General features: G+C 45.7%; 1 protein-coding gene across 19 annotated transcripts in view; it reads right to left on the reverse strand.

The window, feature by feature from the left end:
- Positions 1–641: 641 nt before the first annotated feature.
- The window catches only part of MBNL1 (muscleblind like splicing regulator 1), a 111429-nt gene continuing 93241 nt past the window's right edge, over positions 642–18829 (reverse strand). For 11 of the 19 annotated variants that reach the window (XM_072868593.1, XM_072868608.1, XM_072868592.1 and 8 more), the window contains 7 exons: positions 17857–18114; positions 16721–16774; positions 15644–15797; positions 9837–9872; positions 9044–9138; positions 5572–5646; positions 642–4018 (listed from right to left, as the gene is read on the reverse strand). In XM_072868593.1, coding sequence (XP_072724694.1) covers positions 5590–5646; positions 9044–9138; positions 9837–9872; positions 15644–15797; positions 16721–16774; positions 17857–18114 — 654 coding nt within the window. In that variant the 3' untranslated portion in view covers positions 642–4018; positions 5572–5589. The remainder of the gene's footprint in view (positions 4019–5571; positions 5647–9043; positions 9139–9836; positions 9873–15643; positions 15798–16720; positions 16775–17856; positions 18115–18829) is intronic. The other 8 variants (XM_072868594.1, XM_072868598.1, XM_072868599.1 and 5 more) reach the window with 6 other exon arrangements.

Raw genomic sequence — 18829 nt, forward strand, 5'->3', positions numbered from 1 at the left:
GAATGAGGCGTCCCGATGCGCTGAGCCGGGAAATGCAGTAAATAAAAGCGGCCTCTGAAAGGCGAGCTCTCCTCTGAGGTCTCTCAGGCTGCGCTGACAAACCCGGAGACACCCGAAATCCTCGCGGAGAACAAGCGTTCCGACGCGTCGCCTTTTCCCGACCAAGGCCGTGACTTTTTGGTCAATAATTTTGATTATCAGAGTGATTTGTGCGAGACTCATCAAGCAACAGCGGCGCGTGGACACGGGGCTCCCTCTAACGTCGGTCTCTGCCTGGCCGTCCCCGCCTGCTGCGGGCCCTGACGCGGGGCCGGCAGACCCCGAGGGTCCCTTCCTTCCACCTGCACCTTGGAAGCATCGCCAAAGGGGGTAATAACAGCTCGGCCCGGATCCACGGTATCCTCTTGCTTTATATTTACCCTCTGGATTTAACAACAGTATCCTGTCTACTCAGCATCCTCAGTCTACGTCCTGTGTATTCACCACAGTATGCACTGCTGAAGAAAAAAACCCAGTACCAGCACACAGGGTTTTTTCGAGAAATAAATTATATCCCTTCAGTCAAACGAACATGCAGGTAAAATGAAAAACGTGTACAAAAGAAAGCGGTGCCATTTTTTACCTGATATAGAAAAACAGAATTAAGAAAGAGAATTTTTATTAGGGCAATTTCACTTTATTTTTTCCATACAGCAAGGTCAACTATAGCAGTAATAATAAAATAAGCATAAAAACAAATTGCAGCCCAGGACAGAGTACATAATTTGGAGCAACTACAAGCAAAAAGTAAGTCTGTGATTACATAATAGTAAAACCAAGCACATCTGTCCTTTCAGCAGATGAAAGTTGCGGGGTTGCAAATAAGTGCAACGTCATTAATTATTCAGTGTGAGTACTGGAGAGATCAGATAGTCATGGCCTAATCACTTTTTCTTTCCAGCTTTGGCATACAGAATGACAAGGTTCCTTGAACGCTTTCCATTAAACCGGTACAATTTCCCAGGGTTTTTTTTTCACCTGCTAAAAGAACAGGACCACTACAGCCATAAAAAATAATCACATAACAACTACAGCTACGGTGTGCTGTTTGGTTTGCCTGTTCATGATTTAACTCTTTTGTGAAAGTCAGTATTGGATTTGAAGAATCTTTTTTTGTGAACAATAAACCACTGAAATTGTCAGAAACTGGTTTGAATAGCATATATCTTTAATATATTTTTCTGATACTTTAAACATGCAGTAGTTTTTGAATAATGTACGGAATATTTGATCCATGATTTCACCTTGATGGTTTGAAGTACCTGCTTTTTTTTCTTTTTTTTTTTCTTTTTTTCTTTAGTAATGATTTTCAGGCAGATTTGAACCAGTGGAGCTTTTGTCAGTCATGAGATCTTGGAAGGATGGCATATCTTTCCAGCTGAAAAAATCCTGGCAAACTACAAGCTGTCCACATAAAGCAAAGCAACTTTTTTGAAGGGGTATGGAGTGCTAACTCTGTGCCACTTTTGCAAGCAATTTTGTTCAGCCTGTCATTTTATTAGCCTTAACAAAACTCCTTGTAATTATAGACATTTTTATTCAAAATAAGATCTTACTATTATACAGGTTTCTCTCTTTTTTGACTATATACAGAAGTGCAAAAAGTCAACCTTCTCTCTATACGTTCCCACATGCTAAACTGCAGCATAATCAACCCTCAAGAGTTTGCACACACACACTATAATTCTTGTTACGTAAACTTTGAGTATTTGGATTATCAACAAAAAGTCCCTTGATCTATTGATTATGCAGCTTATTTATAACAAGGCCTGATATTCAGGGATTTCAAAAAATATTTAAACAATATTTTAACATTTGAAATGGATACAGTAGAAAATAAATTTTATTCTAATATCTAGGAACTAGATTTTCTCATAATAACTAATTACAAACAAAATAAATCATCAAAATATTACTCAATTGTCTGCCAGGATTGTTGCGATAGCAACAACTTAACTTCTTACTTAGCAATGATTATATAATTATAAGATATCCATATAAAAGATCTTTGTTCTTTTAATGAAAACTAGACAAGAACTAACGATGACTGACATTCTTACATTGTAATATTAAATCAGTAAAATATAAATCATTTAGTTAACAATAATACGAATACTCATATGACACTACATGTAAATTCAAAACTGAGTATGTTATGAAGGAAACTACTTTTTTTTGTATTTTGAAAAAGTCATCAGTAAACTCTAATAAAACAAAATTCTATAAACTGAAATGGTATTCAACTGGTAATAGAAAATGAAAACAATCTAGTAAATGTAAGAAATAAAAACTACACTTTTAACAAGAAAAAAATAATATTCTAGAATGTTAAGTAACTACAATAACATGTGAAGTCACCTATACTTTCTTAACACGATTGAAATTACATTGGTATGGGTTTTAACCCGTAATGTAATAATCTAAGGCTTTAATAGATGTACAGTACAATCAGGAAAATCAACACATCATTCTTCTACTATAAAGCATCTCTCTCAAGCATAAAAACTCGCAGTAAACTTGGAAGTATGGAGAGTTCTACAACCGAACTCGCGCTTCTTCCACTCCACGCTACGCTACCAGTGACCTGGCCCCCACTTCAGCACTTTGCTGAACAGAGCAAAAATATCCTTTACTAGCTGCAACATCCAAACCACGAAAAGGAATTCCTTTGGATGAATCCATTCTTAAAACTTGAATGCACATCTATTTTTTTGTTTTTATTTTGTAAAGGCTTTCTAAGGCTATAAGCAGTTAATCTGAACAAAAAAAGTCACATATAAAACTCACCCAAGTATTTAACCCACCCAATTTCTACGCTAATTAACATCTCCATTTTTTCATATTTTGGTTTGTCATGCATCTGATGTCAGTGCTTCTTTCGTCTTTGTTTAGAGTCACCATGTAAAGCGTGACTTTGATGAAGTAAAAGTGAAACCCATCTCTGCAAAACATTTATAGTCCTTTTGACTTTCGACAGAGGCTATAAATAGAAGCAAAAGAAGTTCCTCAAACATTTGTTACTGTGTCTCAGAAATGGCTTTTCCCTTTCGTATATCATGTTATACAGTAAAATACGCATAAATATTACACTACAATGCCTTAAGTAGTTTATATATATGTCCAGTATGGGTTAATTTGTACGGCTAGAGTATCTTTCTTGTGCTGTCTACTGTTACTGTAAGGAATAGTTGGCCATTTCTGAGACAGCTTTGGTTTGAAACAGAATGGTGCCCTTTGACTGATTAGTACTAATAAAGTAAGTGAAAACGTGGTTCTGAAAATAACACTGCAGAAATAATACTCTACTCGGATGTACAGTCTATGGCACTTCATGAGAATCCTTAACAACATGGTATTTAAAGCCATTGATGTGCTTTAAAATATACACAGTTGTGGTTTTGCTTGGCACATTCATCTCTGTCAGATACCTCTCTTACCACTTCTTACAATCTATTACATTAAAAATATTACTCTTAAACAAAAATTACTGTGCATGCACGCTCTCATCTATAATGGCAATTTTAAATACAAGGTGCACCTTTGTTATTTGTAAACCTTGAAAGAAATAAACTTACTTTAAAAAATTATATCTTGGTCTACAGACGTACCAATACATAATAGATTCATGGTTACATCATCGTCTGTCTTTTCAAGGTGACGTACATGATTATGTAGGAAATAGACTACATATGCATATTCAAATCCATATGCATACTTCTGTGCTAGAAAAGATAGACAATGGTGTAGTTTTTAGACAATAAGATCACCTCAGCACAAATATCAATTAAATGTACAAAGTATATAGGCAACAGTGTGCAGTGGATTTCCAAGTTCTTGTTTCATCTCGTTAACATGCAATGTGTGGATGTCTTACTGCTGAGGGAGTTTCCGAGTGTTGCTTGACAGTATATACATTATGGCTAATGAGCTTGTCCTCTTCTCAACCCAAACACACTGTCCTTTTCTCTTTAGTTATGATCTGGAAAGGAAAGAAGATAAAGCCTTTTCAACACAGGCATAACTTCTTGTTAGCACCACATCAGCCCAACTTTGCATCTGCAACAGGGAAATCTGCCACCGCGTGTCGGGGAAGCTTGCACCCAAACCCTTGCGGGATTTCCCGTCAGTAACGTTCTTGCAGCAGAGGTTCGCTTTACATCTGAATGCTGCAGCGATAAAAACGCAGCCTCCCGCTGTTCCCGAGCCCCCAGCCGTGGGATCAGAATTTGGGGGACAGTTTCCAGAGCCCAGACCCTGCTGCTGCTGCCCTGTAAAACCTGGGAGCCCAACCAGTATCTGAGAGGCACCTAAACATCCTTAGAAATCTAGGCCCTGCGTCCCCACGGTAATTTTTCTTACTTAACCGCTCATAGTGTAGCTATTTCTCTGGTCTCTATGGCCTATCCCACGAGAGACATCTCTAGAGAGGGGCTGCTCTTCCACCTCTCGAGGGTCTCTAAAACGGGGACACCCCAGTCCCAGCTGGCTGAGGAGGGAAGCCGGGCAGCAAGCTTAGGCTGCAGACTAGAGGCATGCCACCTGAGTCGCTTAAGCAGCGTAAAAATGTTTATGCTCAGCCGAAAGGAATAACTATTATTATAAACCCACTGTGGCAAATCGGTTAATCCTCACCCTAAGTAATAATTCCATTACAGCTGAGCCATTCAATAAAAAACACAGCAGAAGTGGAGTGCAAGGGAGAGAAAGGTAATACAAATGACAAGCTATCCTAGGGGAGGTGACGTGCTGCGGGTGGTCTGAATGACAACAGGCAGACTGGTGACAGACTAGGCAGACTAGTGACACACTGGAAACCACCGTTTACTCATAGGAAGATACAGGGGAAAAAACCTCTCAAGCTTAGGCACACAAACCTAGATTTCAAACTTTGTGGAATGAAAGGCTGCAGCATGAAAAGCGGACAGAGGCGGCAATCGCCGTTCACACCAACACAACGCAGGTATGAACTGCGCCTGCACTGCGGGGCCTCTCCTTGCCGTACCACCCCCGCCAGGAAAATACTGTCCGAAACGCATCGTACCCTGACAACCTGTGTTCAAGAGAAATCAGGCTGCAGCTAGGCAGACGGCTAAACCTGCATTTTCAGAGATGCTGGCTTTCAAATCTGGAGATTTAAAATTAGTTCTTTCTAAAGACAGCTTAACGTAACCACCTCCCCCCTAGACCTGGCTCACATCAGTGCTAGAGCCATCAGCCTTTATAAACAAAACATAAAACTCTAATTTTAGACTCTCTGATTTTGCTAGTCTGAAGTTTATCCACACGTATAGGATGTTTCCTCTATATGTACAAACTAATACCGCCATCTGGTCTGACACACTAGCTAACGTGGTCGCTGCTAACCACGGGATCTCCACTCGGAGAACGGCACGCTGGGGAGGGCAGAGCCTCTCCCCCCGTACCCTATTAGTTATCTTAGAACGAAAATAAAAACATTCTGTGCCCAAAAAAGACAAATTATGCACACATATTGGTAAGAAAACTGCAAACAACAACGCATTGGGAACTTACTGTTTGATGACAAAATGTCTACATCTGTGTAACATACTTGTGGCTAGTCAGATGTTCGGCAGATATTATGGGTATCTATAGGTAAAGAATGTAAACAATGAATAACATGGGCAATGAGCTGACCCAGAGACACAGCATTTTGCTATAGAACATAAGTTTGGAAAAGTGAGGATCAGCTGTGAGTTGGTGGATTTTATATTGTAACTATAAGTTAAAGTCAACTGAAGTGCTACAATAGCAACTTAAAACTGGAAAACGTTGTGTTAAGTACTACTTGACAAATATAAATAAGTATTATTGGTTGTTTAGCAAAATAGGACGTTAAAATCTACAAAAGTCATGCAGTGCAGTAATTGAAAATAGCCCTTTTTGTTGGCCTACACAAAATTCTGTGCTTTCAGCGTATCATTTAAAATGACAAATTCCACAGTGGCCTTGTTTCAGTCTGATTTTGTGAAGTGTTCACTGCTTTCACTGTCTTGGTTTTTGAACGCCAAACCTAAGATGCCCCAAGCTTGATTTTCATGGCTGGAGAAAATCCACTGTCGAGAAGAGCTGCCTGCTCTTCCCACGGCCGCTGCGGGCATCACGGTGGATCAGCTGAAAAGCTAAGACTCCCCAAAGCAGTGAAACAATTCTCAAAATGTTTGTCTGCGTAAACAGAATTCACTACGGGGCTCTCCTGAAGTGCCCCATCAACTCAGCTTCCCATTTAAAAAAAAACCAAACCAACTGGAACCAGAGCAGATTACCAGCAGTACAAATAACAAACTTATCTTCCACACCCCACCCTGGGGTCCCAGCCGTGCAGCCCCTGCGTGCAGTGCACAGGCTGTGGTCCATGGGAGCGAGCCCAAAGAGACGTCGCAGGTCAGGCCCTTGAGAAGGGACTGCACTGAGGCACGCAGGTGCTGGGGAACCGAGAGCAACCCTGCGTTACAGACAGGACGAGACGTCCGGCCGGAGGGAGCAAACAGATGCGCCCACGTACAGGGAAACATGCTGGGGCATACGACACAAAATTGATCTGTAGCATCACAAACGGCTGTTGCACTTGAAAAGACCCTTTTTCCCAGTGGATACTAAGGCTGACCTGTTAATCCGCACAGGAAAGGGAATGGGGAGGTTTCCTCTTAACTAAATCGTTTACAGGTCTTGCTGTCGGTTTTTCCACCCCTTGTGCCCTCTCCTCTCTTCCCCTAGCAGCTCCACACAACTCTACAACATTGCCAACTCGTACAGAAATGTGCTTCAAGCGTAACGAAGCTTCTCATACCATTTTTTTCTACTGCTGCAGGACAGGCTGTTGCACCCAACTGTGTAGAAGCATCAGGGATAGTGCTGTCGGAACATACCAAGGACCTTCAACACCAGTCAATGAAGATGAAGGGCCAGATCTTAAGACTTTTGGCATGCATGCACATTGCATCGTGTGGCATTAAATAATTTCAGCATTGCTCACATAGTATATACATATATTCGTTATATATGTATATATTGAGGTTTGGCTGCAGTACTTCACTAAGTGTGTTATGAGGCTCCAGGGAGGATATGCATGAAATGATCAGATTCTACAACAGAAAGTTTCCCTGTAATCTACTGGGGAAAGTGCATGGTTATTTAGACAGAGATGATTTTAAAAAATAATGATGTTCTTCTGTGGCTTGGCTTGTTCCCACAACTCTCTGGACTTACGGAGGCTATAGAGACACTTAAATTAATTGTATGGTGCAATAAATTACATTATTAAGAAACTTTGGGCATACAGGTGGTTGCTTGCTTAGGTGACACGTTTGCAGAGGTCATCATACCTATAAACTAGCTTTTCAAAATGTAAAGTAATTCCTATGCTTGTTTAAATCTATGAGTGACATGGTCACTCAGCAAATGCTTCTCGAGAGCAGAAATTGCTCCTTGCTAAGCAGACTAACCTGAGTATTTTTTGGAATTGTAAAATATCCAGGTCCCTTTTGAGACTCGGGATGTGCACGTCTATGTATCGCTGCAATAGTGTAATTTTTGCAATAATGTTTTTGAGAGATCAGTAAGCAGACAGGTTAACAAAGAACGTACAGCTGGGCGTCGTACAAAATGGTAGTGCTCAACAGGCAAAGGTGGAAAGGCTCGAAGCCAAAGCCTCTGGACGTAGCCCTGCGAGAGCCTGCAGCACGCGGTGCCCGCAGCGCCCAGCGCACCGCAGCGAGGCCGGGGCTCCTGGCTCTGCAGGAGCCGGCGCCATCCACCCCAAGCACAGAGGTGCAGGTGCAGCAGGGCACGGGCACGGGTATCGCTGCTTAACGTCCAACTGCGGCTGCAAACCTGACAGCTTTATGATGGGATTCTGAAACTGTTTAAGGCGTTAGCTGTGATGACTCAGGGAGCTGAGTATGTCAGGTGAGCCTGCCTTAAAAACTGACATTTATCCTCAGAATGAATTTCACATCCAGAACCACAACTGCAAAATGCTAAACAAAATGTTTAGTTCCCCTTCCTAAAAGGCACATGTGTGACTCCCACTGAGTCGAGAGTAATACCTGCATGTTAGACCAGAACTGATGGCTTCATGACATAAGGCAATGCTAACTTCCTGGTAAATCTCGAAAAATCATTTGTTTTTATAAGAGAAAGAAGAGGGTCTTTTAAAGTTTTTACTGTTGCACTTTCAGCCAGATGTACTGCAGAAATCTGCATTTTTGACAACCCAGCTAGATAAAAACAACAGGCCATGTTCTGTTCTCAGGTGCAGCTCCTCTGGCCCCTGGTACTCATCTCTGGAGCATCGTTTCTGGCTTTTCGGGGAGGACTTTTAATCACTTATTTAGTACAGCATTGTTCTTTTATTCCTGAAATATATCCAAACATGGCAGCAATCGGGGTAGCTATTTAGAAATAAAACCAGACTCTAATGGACATTTTCTTAACTGACATCTGTCGACTACAACAAGTCATCGGCCCTTTCCTAGCAGAATCACAAGCTGAAACAAAGGTTTAAAAGAAGTTTCTGTGTGGCCCATGCTCAAACGTTTTTGTTTTGCTCTTGGAAGAGGAGAGTCAGAACATGTTCAGACTGCTCAATTCAGACTGTTGAAATTCTGATCCTGCAACCCCTCCGCACAAAGGTTTTACTGGCTTTCACTGGAGTTCTGCACTAAAAGGAACCGTCGGCTTCACAGAAATAGAAATAAATCATGGGTTCTGGGTATTATCCCTTTCTCTTTACATCCCTGAGAGCAGAAATAAGCAGCACGGCCCATAAATGTTAAGACTGAGTCAGAAACTCTATTATCAATTATTTTTAGCATCAGAAATGGAACTGCAGCACCTTTTGAGCATGGATAAAGGCTTATTAAGCTGTGCTGCAGGTCTTAGAGAGAATGTGTAGGCCAACAAGAGGTAAAATCAAAACCCCCATGCTCATTAAAAGCACCAATTTCAAGTTGTCTGTAAGGAACAAAGCTGTAAATTAGCAAACCTGGTTGGCTGTGGCTGTTGCAGCGAAGGGAACACTTGTGGCAGATGTTGTTGCTGCAGACACAGTGGCTGGCGTAGCACCGTGCACCATGGGAACTTTCGGAAGGAAAATCATATAAGCAAACATACAGAAGAGTGTAGCAGTATGGGAACCAGAGCGACATGTGGTAGGATAATTGAGCATGGTATTTATCACAGCAAAAAGCCCGAGACATCATTGCCAGCGCGTGACATGCAATCACAGTGCAAAGCAGGACAACATTCCAGGGAGAAAGAGGGGAGGGAAATGAAAGAGAAAAAAAGGGGAAAATGCTTGTTACCATCAAATCAAGAAAATCAACACAAACAAGCTTAACCATTTCAATAAAAAAATCAACAGAAGACTTTTTAAATGCCCTTATATTTACAAATTTTTGTCTTTTAAGAATTCAACCCAAATATTTACTGCAAACAAAAATTAATCTTGTTGAAGGACAGTATACGTCTATGTGGCTATAGTAAGAGACAGTCTTTATTTAACACAAGATAGTTTCTAAACACTGGAACTCATAGTCCAATCAAAATCCACCAAGGAACAATGTGCAATTCAAACAACTGCTATACAAAATCAACAACGTCTATGTGTCCATGTCAATTAAATAAAACAATTGCATTTAATTGACAGGTGTTAGTGCAGGAGGCTAAGGCAGATGGATTGGCACAAGAGCTACAAGTTAAAATCTAGCAGTGGATTTTGAGGGTCCGTGAGCTGCACCACAGGTTTAAGATAATCAAGAAACAAAGCTGGCACCTACCAACACTTGTAGCGGGTGTCATGCACAATATTGAGCCTGCCCATCATGCATTGCAACAGGAAGGTGGATTTGGAAAGGGAAAAGAATTAAAACAACCCATCACACGTGTAATTAGAAAATTTCATTTGAACAAAGAAGAAAAATTGTTATTATGGGAACAGTGGCATGTAACTGTCAGCACAATCAAACCATACAATAGCACAGTGATCCATTAGAACTAGTCTTCAGTGAAGGGGAAAGAGCTGATCCAACTGTGTGCTGGTATATCGTGGTTGCCTCTGTAGCACCGTGGAATATTAGCATGGCTAGGAAAAGTTTCTTTAGCTTTATTTTAAAACTCTTTAGTCTTAAATCTTTTTGCTTTTTGACATAAGCTTTGCAAGGGTCTTTACCCTGGTTTCCTCAGATTAAAACACTTTAAAGTTGCACCTGCCTACAGGTACCTGAGGTCCGTCCCTGCTAGGACACCGGGACGCCCGGCGTAGCCAGAGCGAGGGCCTAGCGCTGCTGTGCCCCCTCCCTGCAGCTGCTCGGGGAGCGCAGCGTAAGGCTTGTTCTGCCCGGGGAAGACAGACGGCGAGCGGAGGCAAGCGAGGCTCTCCCCTCCTGCTAGAGCCGCCTTTTCAGCTGGGGCCCTTCTCGGATGGGCTGGAGCGACGACTCCTCGCAGAGCGATGACCTGATCTACACTGTTTCATTAGCCGCAGTCTGACTGCTCCAATACTGAGGTAATACGTAGGAAAAACCCAGGTGAATTTGGCATGCGGTACTTTTGTCGTATCTGTACAACCCATGAGCTGCCGGTGAAGTGGAAACGATCCTGACTGTCCTCTGGTCTGTTTGCTTAACGTGCAGGTCAGAGGAGTGCCTGAACAGCTAAAGTCTCCCATGCAGCTCATGGCAGCACCTAAGAATACCTGTTCGGCATTTTTTCTACATTATTGGGCGTATTTTAAGCTGCTGGTGTCTGGGCTCACAACCTGCAACTCTCAAAAATAACTGAAGTGACAGCACCTGGCGAATTCTGCCCTGCAACTAGAGAGCCAACAGCAGTATGCTGCTTTTAGGAACGTTACGGTATCCTTTTTAACTATCGCTACGTTGGTAATTCTGTTTACTTTACATAGCAAAATGCCTTCCACCAAACTGAACTCAGAATCTTCTATTTTTTGCTTCCCATATGATAAAGATATACTGATATTTCAGGATATCCATTTTTAATAAATGATTTACTTTTTTATTTAACAAATAACATTTATTAACCCTGCTCATTATGCCTGACACAGCAGAAACGGACATCAACTCTGAAATCTGGGAACAGAGACTGGAGTAGGCGTGGAAACGTATTCCAGAAGACTGCCAGTGGGAGCCACGGCAATGCTGCTTCCTTGACATTACGTGACCGTAACAGGGCGGACAGGAAATTGTTTGAGCTGGTGCCAAGCATTGTAGTGGCTTGCACAATCTCAACAGCATTTAACTAAGCAGGGAAAAAGTCAGTCTGTATAATTACTGCTGGGGACAAGGTTATTCTCTGTCATTGCCGCATCTGCAAGGCTACAAAGAAAAGGGCATAATCATGTTTCCCAATTACCCTTCTATTTCTGTGTCATGGAGACTGAAAATACTCTCAAAGAAAGGTTAAATAAAAGAAGGGTAGCTTTTCTGACTTTCCCATGCACGAATCATGGGTGAAGTCAATGCGACCACTTGCAAGATTAAAAAATGGAGCAAAATTTGGCTATAAAGTGCAAACAGTAAGTAAAACTGCTTTCTTGGTCCCTCTTATGACATCTCTGTGGTGTTAATGAGGTTACACAGAAGAACCTTTGAGTTCTGTCTCTCTGCAGAAGTGCCCTATTCATAAGGTTGTACATACTTCATTAGATCTGGAATATTACGTCATTCCATGCATAATTAGGTCTACATGTTAAAGACGAGTTAGATTTTCATAATGACTCTGAAATATCACTGTAAAGCTTTTCAGCTCATAATTTTAGTCTGAGTTATCATCATTAACATTATAACCAGCGCACACAGTTTTGAAAGGGAATCGAAGCAAATGAACATAAGGCAGAAATGAAAATACTAGCTAGGGTGCAATAACTTGCAAATATGAAGACATAATGCTGTATGACCCTCTTACCAGTAATAAAAATCATTTTTGCTATGACCTTAATATTCATCTTGACTTTCAGGAGCTTTGACTGACTAATGAGAATGCATGAATAATAAATGTGCAGTTTCAAATGTTCCCTAGCTTTTCAGCACAAGGCAGAATTTTAATTCAAGGATGTGCCCAGTTCACTGATCATCACTTCACAACCAGATTATTTCTGCAGTGGAATAAAGCTATTTTTATAAATAATCTAGGTTTACTGGTGTTTTAAGCATTTTTTTCTCTTCTCTCCCTCATAGTATTCCCCTCAGTCTATATATTCTGTCCAATCTACTAAATCCTAATTAAAAATGTCACCATAGAGGGCATAAGCGCTCCTGTCAAGGTGAACAGTTGCTCCTGATCTTTCCCTCCCTAACACTGGAGGAGAGCAGTGTTTTTACACAGACCCAGAAGCCCCACGGAGGAAGGTGCTTACACCGAAACTGCTTTAGGAAAGCATCTGTGCACTGAGTGAGTCCCAACGATGAGCAAGTAAGTTCTCTGGAGTTGAAGCTGCAGTAACTAAATAAATATGCAATGCATTAACTTAACGGCAGAGGTGGCTGAAGCCTCGCCACTGCTGGCTACGTGGTTCAGCTGCCCTGCTGCAATTCTGCCCCTTGCAGGTGCATCAGGACAACAGCTCCCGGGAGTACCCTGTAAACCTGACCCCTTTCTTCTGGAGGATTACCCTTCTCAAAGACCGCCTGGTCACCCGGCTTACATGCACAGGCCAGCAGGAACAGCTGTACCAGCACAAGTGAGGAGACACTGAGCTGAGGCACAGGATGGTAACAAGCACCAGGGCGTGAATTTCACCTAGTTGCACACAGGAGCTCTCTATCTGCACGTACAAGCATACCCCCAGCCAGCTCACAGTTACTGCAGGACAAAGAGCGTGTGCAGCAGTAGTGAACGCCAAGCAACCAGTGCTCTGCAAGTTCACAGCCCCACAGTGAAACGTTTGCCCGTGTGTCTGCCAAGGGGTCAAGAGTCGGCAGCCAGGACCGAAGTACCAAAACAAGCTGTGAACATCTATTAAGTCGTGCAGAGCCTCCTCATTCGGCAGACTAACTCCACTTATTTCAACTAGCCACCACCACAAGTGTTCCCAGTTCTTTCTTGCAACACCTTTTAGACTTCCCTCTCAGTCTGGGGACAGCTTCTAGCAGCCAAGTTTCTGGGAGACCTGAACAGGGGAGCTGTGCAAAGAGGGAGCTTTATTTGAGAGTGGTGAGATGAGTATCTAAGAGCATTTAATCTCTTAATTTAAAAGAGATCTTTAAATAAAGTGTGCTGGAGTGGCAGTGCCCATCCCCTGGCATGGACGATCCCTTTATTTGCTTTCACATGCCCTTGCATACAGGCAGCCAGAATTAAGCCTTACAATTTGGAAAAGGTATCTGGGTTTGTCTGGAACATGAGTGGAAAACTCTCAAGGGAAAGTGAAGTGTCCTGCAGAGAGGAGGGTCCTGCCAAGATCCTCCATAGGGGTACACACCTGTACCGTGTAGGTTCTATGAGTGTCCCGCCCTCCAGACCTGCTGCATTTTCATAAATTGCAGCTGAAGAAACTAAGAACACATATGAGTAATTACACTTTGGGTGTTTGAACCTGAAAAATGTCACTTTAATTCAGACCCCACTGAATTAACCTGCCTCTGCTGCATGGCAGCGGAGCCGAGGGCACCCACACGCTGTGCTCTCCCGTCGGTTCTCAGGGACTGACGGAGAAACTCTATTTCCAGATGACTATGCACAAACAGGACTGATGCTAGTTAATTTTAAGTGGGTAAAACTTAAGTGGGGCACGGTGGCAAGTGAAATTTTCAAACTTTTGGAAAAGTACTGGATTACTGGAAAGCTCAAACTGCTGCTATCTGAAAAATATAAAAAGAGAATTTATAGTAGCTCATGCTAAACAAATCCTTTACTCATCTTGTTTAATGTATACTAAACTTCAGTGGCCAAGAAAGGTCAAATGAAGCATCAAGAACCACTGCGCAAACTCCTGTGGGTTTCGGTATAGATTTGCTAGAAGAAAAGCTGAGGTAGGTTGTGCGTAAGTGCCAGCATGACAGATCCGGGTCACTGGTGTAGTGCAAGCGAGGTCTCATGCACACGAACCACAACCCCAGCTCCTAAGTTCAAAGGGCGTGATTCAAAGCAGCTCGAGTACTTCCAGAAATCATCCAGCCCCTCGCTGATTTAATGGAAGCTGGAAAATGGCGTGGTTTACTAACTACATCTGTTATGCTTTGCCAAAACAAATCTGTGAAATTGTTTTATATCTGCAGGAAGGACTGTGACTGCATAAGCATCTTTGTATGAATTTTGGTGTGTGGGCTAGAGACCTGACCTAAAGCTTACTCAACCAGAGCCTTTCTATTGACTCCAACAAGCTTTGCAACAAGCTTTTATTAATGTATTTTAGTGGTTGCAATGCATTTTTGGAACCTAAGTAAGTTATTACAATGTAGTCCATCAAGCAACTGATTTTTGTACCATTTAAATTATATATGTTGGTTGTATGCCAGATTGTACCATCAAGAAAGAATGGTAAAAGGCATTATACCGAATTCCTGGGAACATACCTGCCAGAACTGTTTAGGATAAAATCCTTACATTTTTTTTGGTAAAGATCAAATAGTTGTATTTTCTTTTCTCCCCTCCCCTCAGCTAGTCAGCGTTACGAAGGGCCATCCTCACAGACTCTTTCCAATATTTTAAGTACAGATCTATCAGATGTCCTCTGCGTTTCATCACTTACCCCCTAGAATGATAGTGCTGTTTTAATGTGGGTTCGCATGTAAAAACACTAACTCAGCTGTGTTAATATGGGCATAAATTCACATGACATACTAGATACATAATTTTTAATGAAGTGCTGTTTGCACTTTTGTATTCCAACTTTAAGTCCCATTTACTTCAGAGGGACTTCTGCTTAGGTAAATAGTACAGGCATCAATTTTTCAGCAATTACACTAGGACAAGTGTAGATTTGATCACTCTTGAATAAAAGCAAGTGCACCTCGGTTCTGCTTAGACCCAAATCAGCCCTGAGGCTTTAGCGGTAGAGGCCTGACCCTTGATTTCTTGTGTAGGTTCATGATTAGCCTATCTGTGAGACTGCCTGCCTGTGCCTTTTATGATCACTGCACCATAATTAAAATCAAAACCTTCAAGTGTGTGGCTCAGAACAACTGTTGCTAAGCACATGAAGGCAAAGGGGTCTTACAGCAAAGAGAAACAAATACAACAGCTTAAGAGATGTGGAACGAAGAGAAGTAGTTAATCGAGGGAAAGAGGAACGAGAGAGGAGATTTCAAATTCTGATTTGGGATGACAGAGCATGACGCTGATTTTTATATTAGACTGGAAAACACCCACCCAGCTTCCGAGAGAAGCAGAGAGAAGCCAGCCTTCCTGCAGTCAGCACCTCCTCTGCCCGCGGCCCGCAGGCACGGCAGTGTCTCAGCCTGGAGAGAGGCTGCCTGCACCTGGCAGCAGCCGCCCCGGCACCAGCGGCTGCCACGCAAATACCTCTACGCATTTGCCGGCAGGAACAAACAGTTATTTCCTAGTGTCCTTTTTCCAGAATTCCCCCTTCTCCCTCCCCAGAAGAAGGCAAACGAGAAGCACTTACCTGGTGGGAGAAAGGCTGTATGCTGCTGTAACTGCATGTTGGCAAGAGCTTGCTGGTATTGGAAAATACCAGTGTTAAAGACTGCGGTGGCACCATTGGTTTTTTCAAGCGCAGGCCTCTTTGGTAATGGGGGAAGTACAGCTTGAGGAATTCCCTGAATGGTGGATGGGTATAAAAATAAAGTCCAGTAAAAAAAAGAAAAAAAAAAAAGGGGGGGAGAGGGGGGTGTGGGGTGTGGAGGAGGGCGGGAGGGAGGGAGAAGAAAAGGAAAGAGAGAAAGGAAAAAAGAAAAATCAGTAGAAGGCAAAAAAACCAGGCAGCACCATGTTTATCCATGAGCAAGCAAGCAGCATAGCAGACTTAACTACCAAATAAAAGGCGAGGTAAAAGATTTACAAGGGAGCGCTACTTTAGCCTACCATTACAGCGGCACAGGTAACGTGTGGGAGCCGTACGTTATGGGAACCGGCGTAACTATTACGCTACGGTAAAGCTTCAGGGTTTCGATGGGGAGCGAGGCTGTCGGGGTGGGGGAAGCAGCACTGCTAGCTCCATGAGGATCAACACGTAGAAGCGATGTTAATAGTCACCGGCCGGAGCGGATGGCAGGGCCGCCGGCGCCAACCCACTCCCCGGGCCCCAGCGCCTGCCCGGGCATGCACAGCGCGCCGCATGCCGGCCCCCGGGCCGCCTCCGCGCCACGAAGCCATGCCAACGCGCCCGGCGCCGGCGGGCCCTGCGCCGCGGCCGCCCGCGCCGCGCCCGCGGGAGGGGAGGGGACGGGAGGGGAGGGGAGGGGACAGGACGGGAGGGGACGGGACGGGAGGGGACAGGGACGGGAGGGGACAGGGACGGGACGGGAGGGGGCCGGCGGGGCGCGGGGGCGGCGGGGTCCCGCTCCGCAGCCCGGCTCTGCGGTCTGGCCCGGCCCGGCCCGGCCATCCCCGCGCCCCTCGCCGGGGATCGGGGAAGGGGACGGGGGGACGGGGAGGGGATATTCCATTTCTACACATTAACCCCAAACTCGACTCTACGATACAGCTACATGCCAAGCTAAAAGGTGAAAGGTCATAGTACCAGGTCAAAGGTTGCCTCGAGGGGTCGCTTCAGTGATTTGACAGCCGACTGAGTCTTAATTAGCAGGCAGCGAGCACATGATGGCAATGGCCAGTGGGGTCAAGCGCATTAACATAAACAGCAAGCAGAGGTGCATCATGGGGGCAGCAGTGCATTTGGGTAGGTGAGAAAAAACAAATAAAAACAAATCACCGGATGCCGTGTACAACGGTAACAAGACTAGGCATGCACGGGGGGCCGGCGGGCGGCCCCCGCGCCGGCAGGGCGGGCAGGGCGGGCAGCGCAGCGCAGCGCCCGCCGCCGCCCCCCGCCCCGGCCCCCCCCGCGGGCGGGCCGGCTGCGACGCGGGGCGCTCACGGCTACGCGGCAGCGGGAAGAGGGCTCCCCGCCACCGGCCCCGGGCCCCGGCCCCGGCCCCGGCCCCCGGCGGCGGAGCGCCTCGGGGAGCCCGCGGCCGCCGCCTCGCACCGCCGCCGCCGCTCCTCCTCCGGGCCGCCGCGCCCCGGCGCGCCCGCTGCGCTCCTGGTCCCCCCCCCCGGGGGGTCGGCGGGGCCGGGACGCTGTGCCAGCACAGCCCGCCGCCGGGGCTGTCCTCTCCTCGCTAGGAAGCCGGTCCCTGATCGTTCCAGATCGGGCTGCTGCGGCTCCCAGGCTTGCTCTAGCGCCCTGGCAGAGCTGCCGACAGCCCGCGGGGGGCCCGGGGAGGTGGGCTACCGATAGCGTTACCGCGGTCAGAGCGACTGCAAGCTACGTCTCTACAACACGGACTTAGGGTGACTGAAATACGGGTTGATCTATCTGTGCGACTAGATAGATACGCATCCACCCACACACAAACATACAATAAACTATATATACATATATGCACACGCACGTACACGCACACACGTATGCACACATATATGTACATATAGATACTCTGTACGTCAGCAGGCAAAATTAGTGAAACACCTTAACGGTCTGAAACTACTTCAGAGCAGATCTGGCACCACATGCTGAGAAAGCTCATTGCACCGTGTAGTGACTGGGATCCCCGAGCACACGCACACGCACCCCCCTCCGGCAAGAACAGCTAACACATCAATTACCGCCTCTCCTCAACATACTTCTGTTCCAGGGGTGTTTTCCAAACTCACCATGGCAGCTGCAGTCGCTGCTGCCTGGGCAGCTGCAGCTTGGTTAACCTGGTACTGGGCAGCCTTGATCTTGGCTTGCAGGTGTGCAGGAGGGTGAAAGTATTTGCACTTTTCCCGTGAGCATCTCCCTTTGATGTAATCCATGCAGACCGTGACCGTGTTGTCATTGGTGTCGATCATCGCGCTGTCGGCGGGGTGAGCGAACCGGCAGTCGTTCTCTCCCCTGTTGCAGTTGCCACGCTGGTACTCTCGACATACCTGTGACACCGGGAAAAGAAAATCACTTAATTTGGGTGATGGGTGTCGCGGGCACGGCTCGGAGCGGAGTCGGGATTTCTGAACGTCTGTGAGAGCACCGCGAGGACAGGTGCCCGGCCCCAGGAGGAGCAGAGGGGTGGTGGGACGGCGGGCTTGGCTCCCTGGCAGCAGGGACCTGGTTTCTCTAAAGCCACTTCTGATGTCAAAGAGCATCAAAACCCCCCAGGACCAAGAGCCAAGCACACAGCAGGTTTTATAGTGGCTCCCGCTTAGCTGCCCACAGGGCTTTTTCTGTTTTCTGAGGAAACGTGCTGTGGCTAGCTCTCAGAGATCACCCCCAGCACCACGGTGCTCGGACGCGGTCGCGCTCCACTGCGATCTGGCTGTGCCCGAGTTCGCAACGCTCGCTGCCTTAGTTAGGGTGGCCAGCCGCAGGTGCCGGGAGGGTGACCGCACGGCCACCCCCGCGCAGCCCCACCGGACGGGCGCTTCGTGCCCGTGCCCGTGCCCGGGAGTGAGCTGCGCCCACCGGGGCGTGCGGCACCGCACCGTCCCCCACGATCCACGCGTCTGCCACGAGAGGGCAATCCAAAACCCGCAGCGGCAGTGGCTGCCTCTCCCAGGCCGCCCGGCGATGGCCCTGTGGCTCAGCGGAAGGTGGGCCGCGCTGGGAAAGAGCGGAGGCCGCAGCGCGAGCGGTCACCAGTCCCGCTGT

Source organism: Ciconia boyciana, chromosome 7, assembly GCF_034638445.1.
Source record: "Ciconia boyciana chromosome 7, ASM3463844v1, whole genome shotgun sequence".
Lineage (NCBI taxonomy): Eukaryota > Metazoa > Chordata > Aves > Ciconiiformes > Ciconiidae > Ciconia > Ciconia boyciana.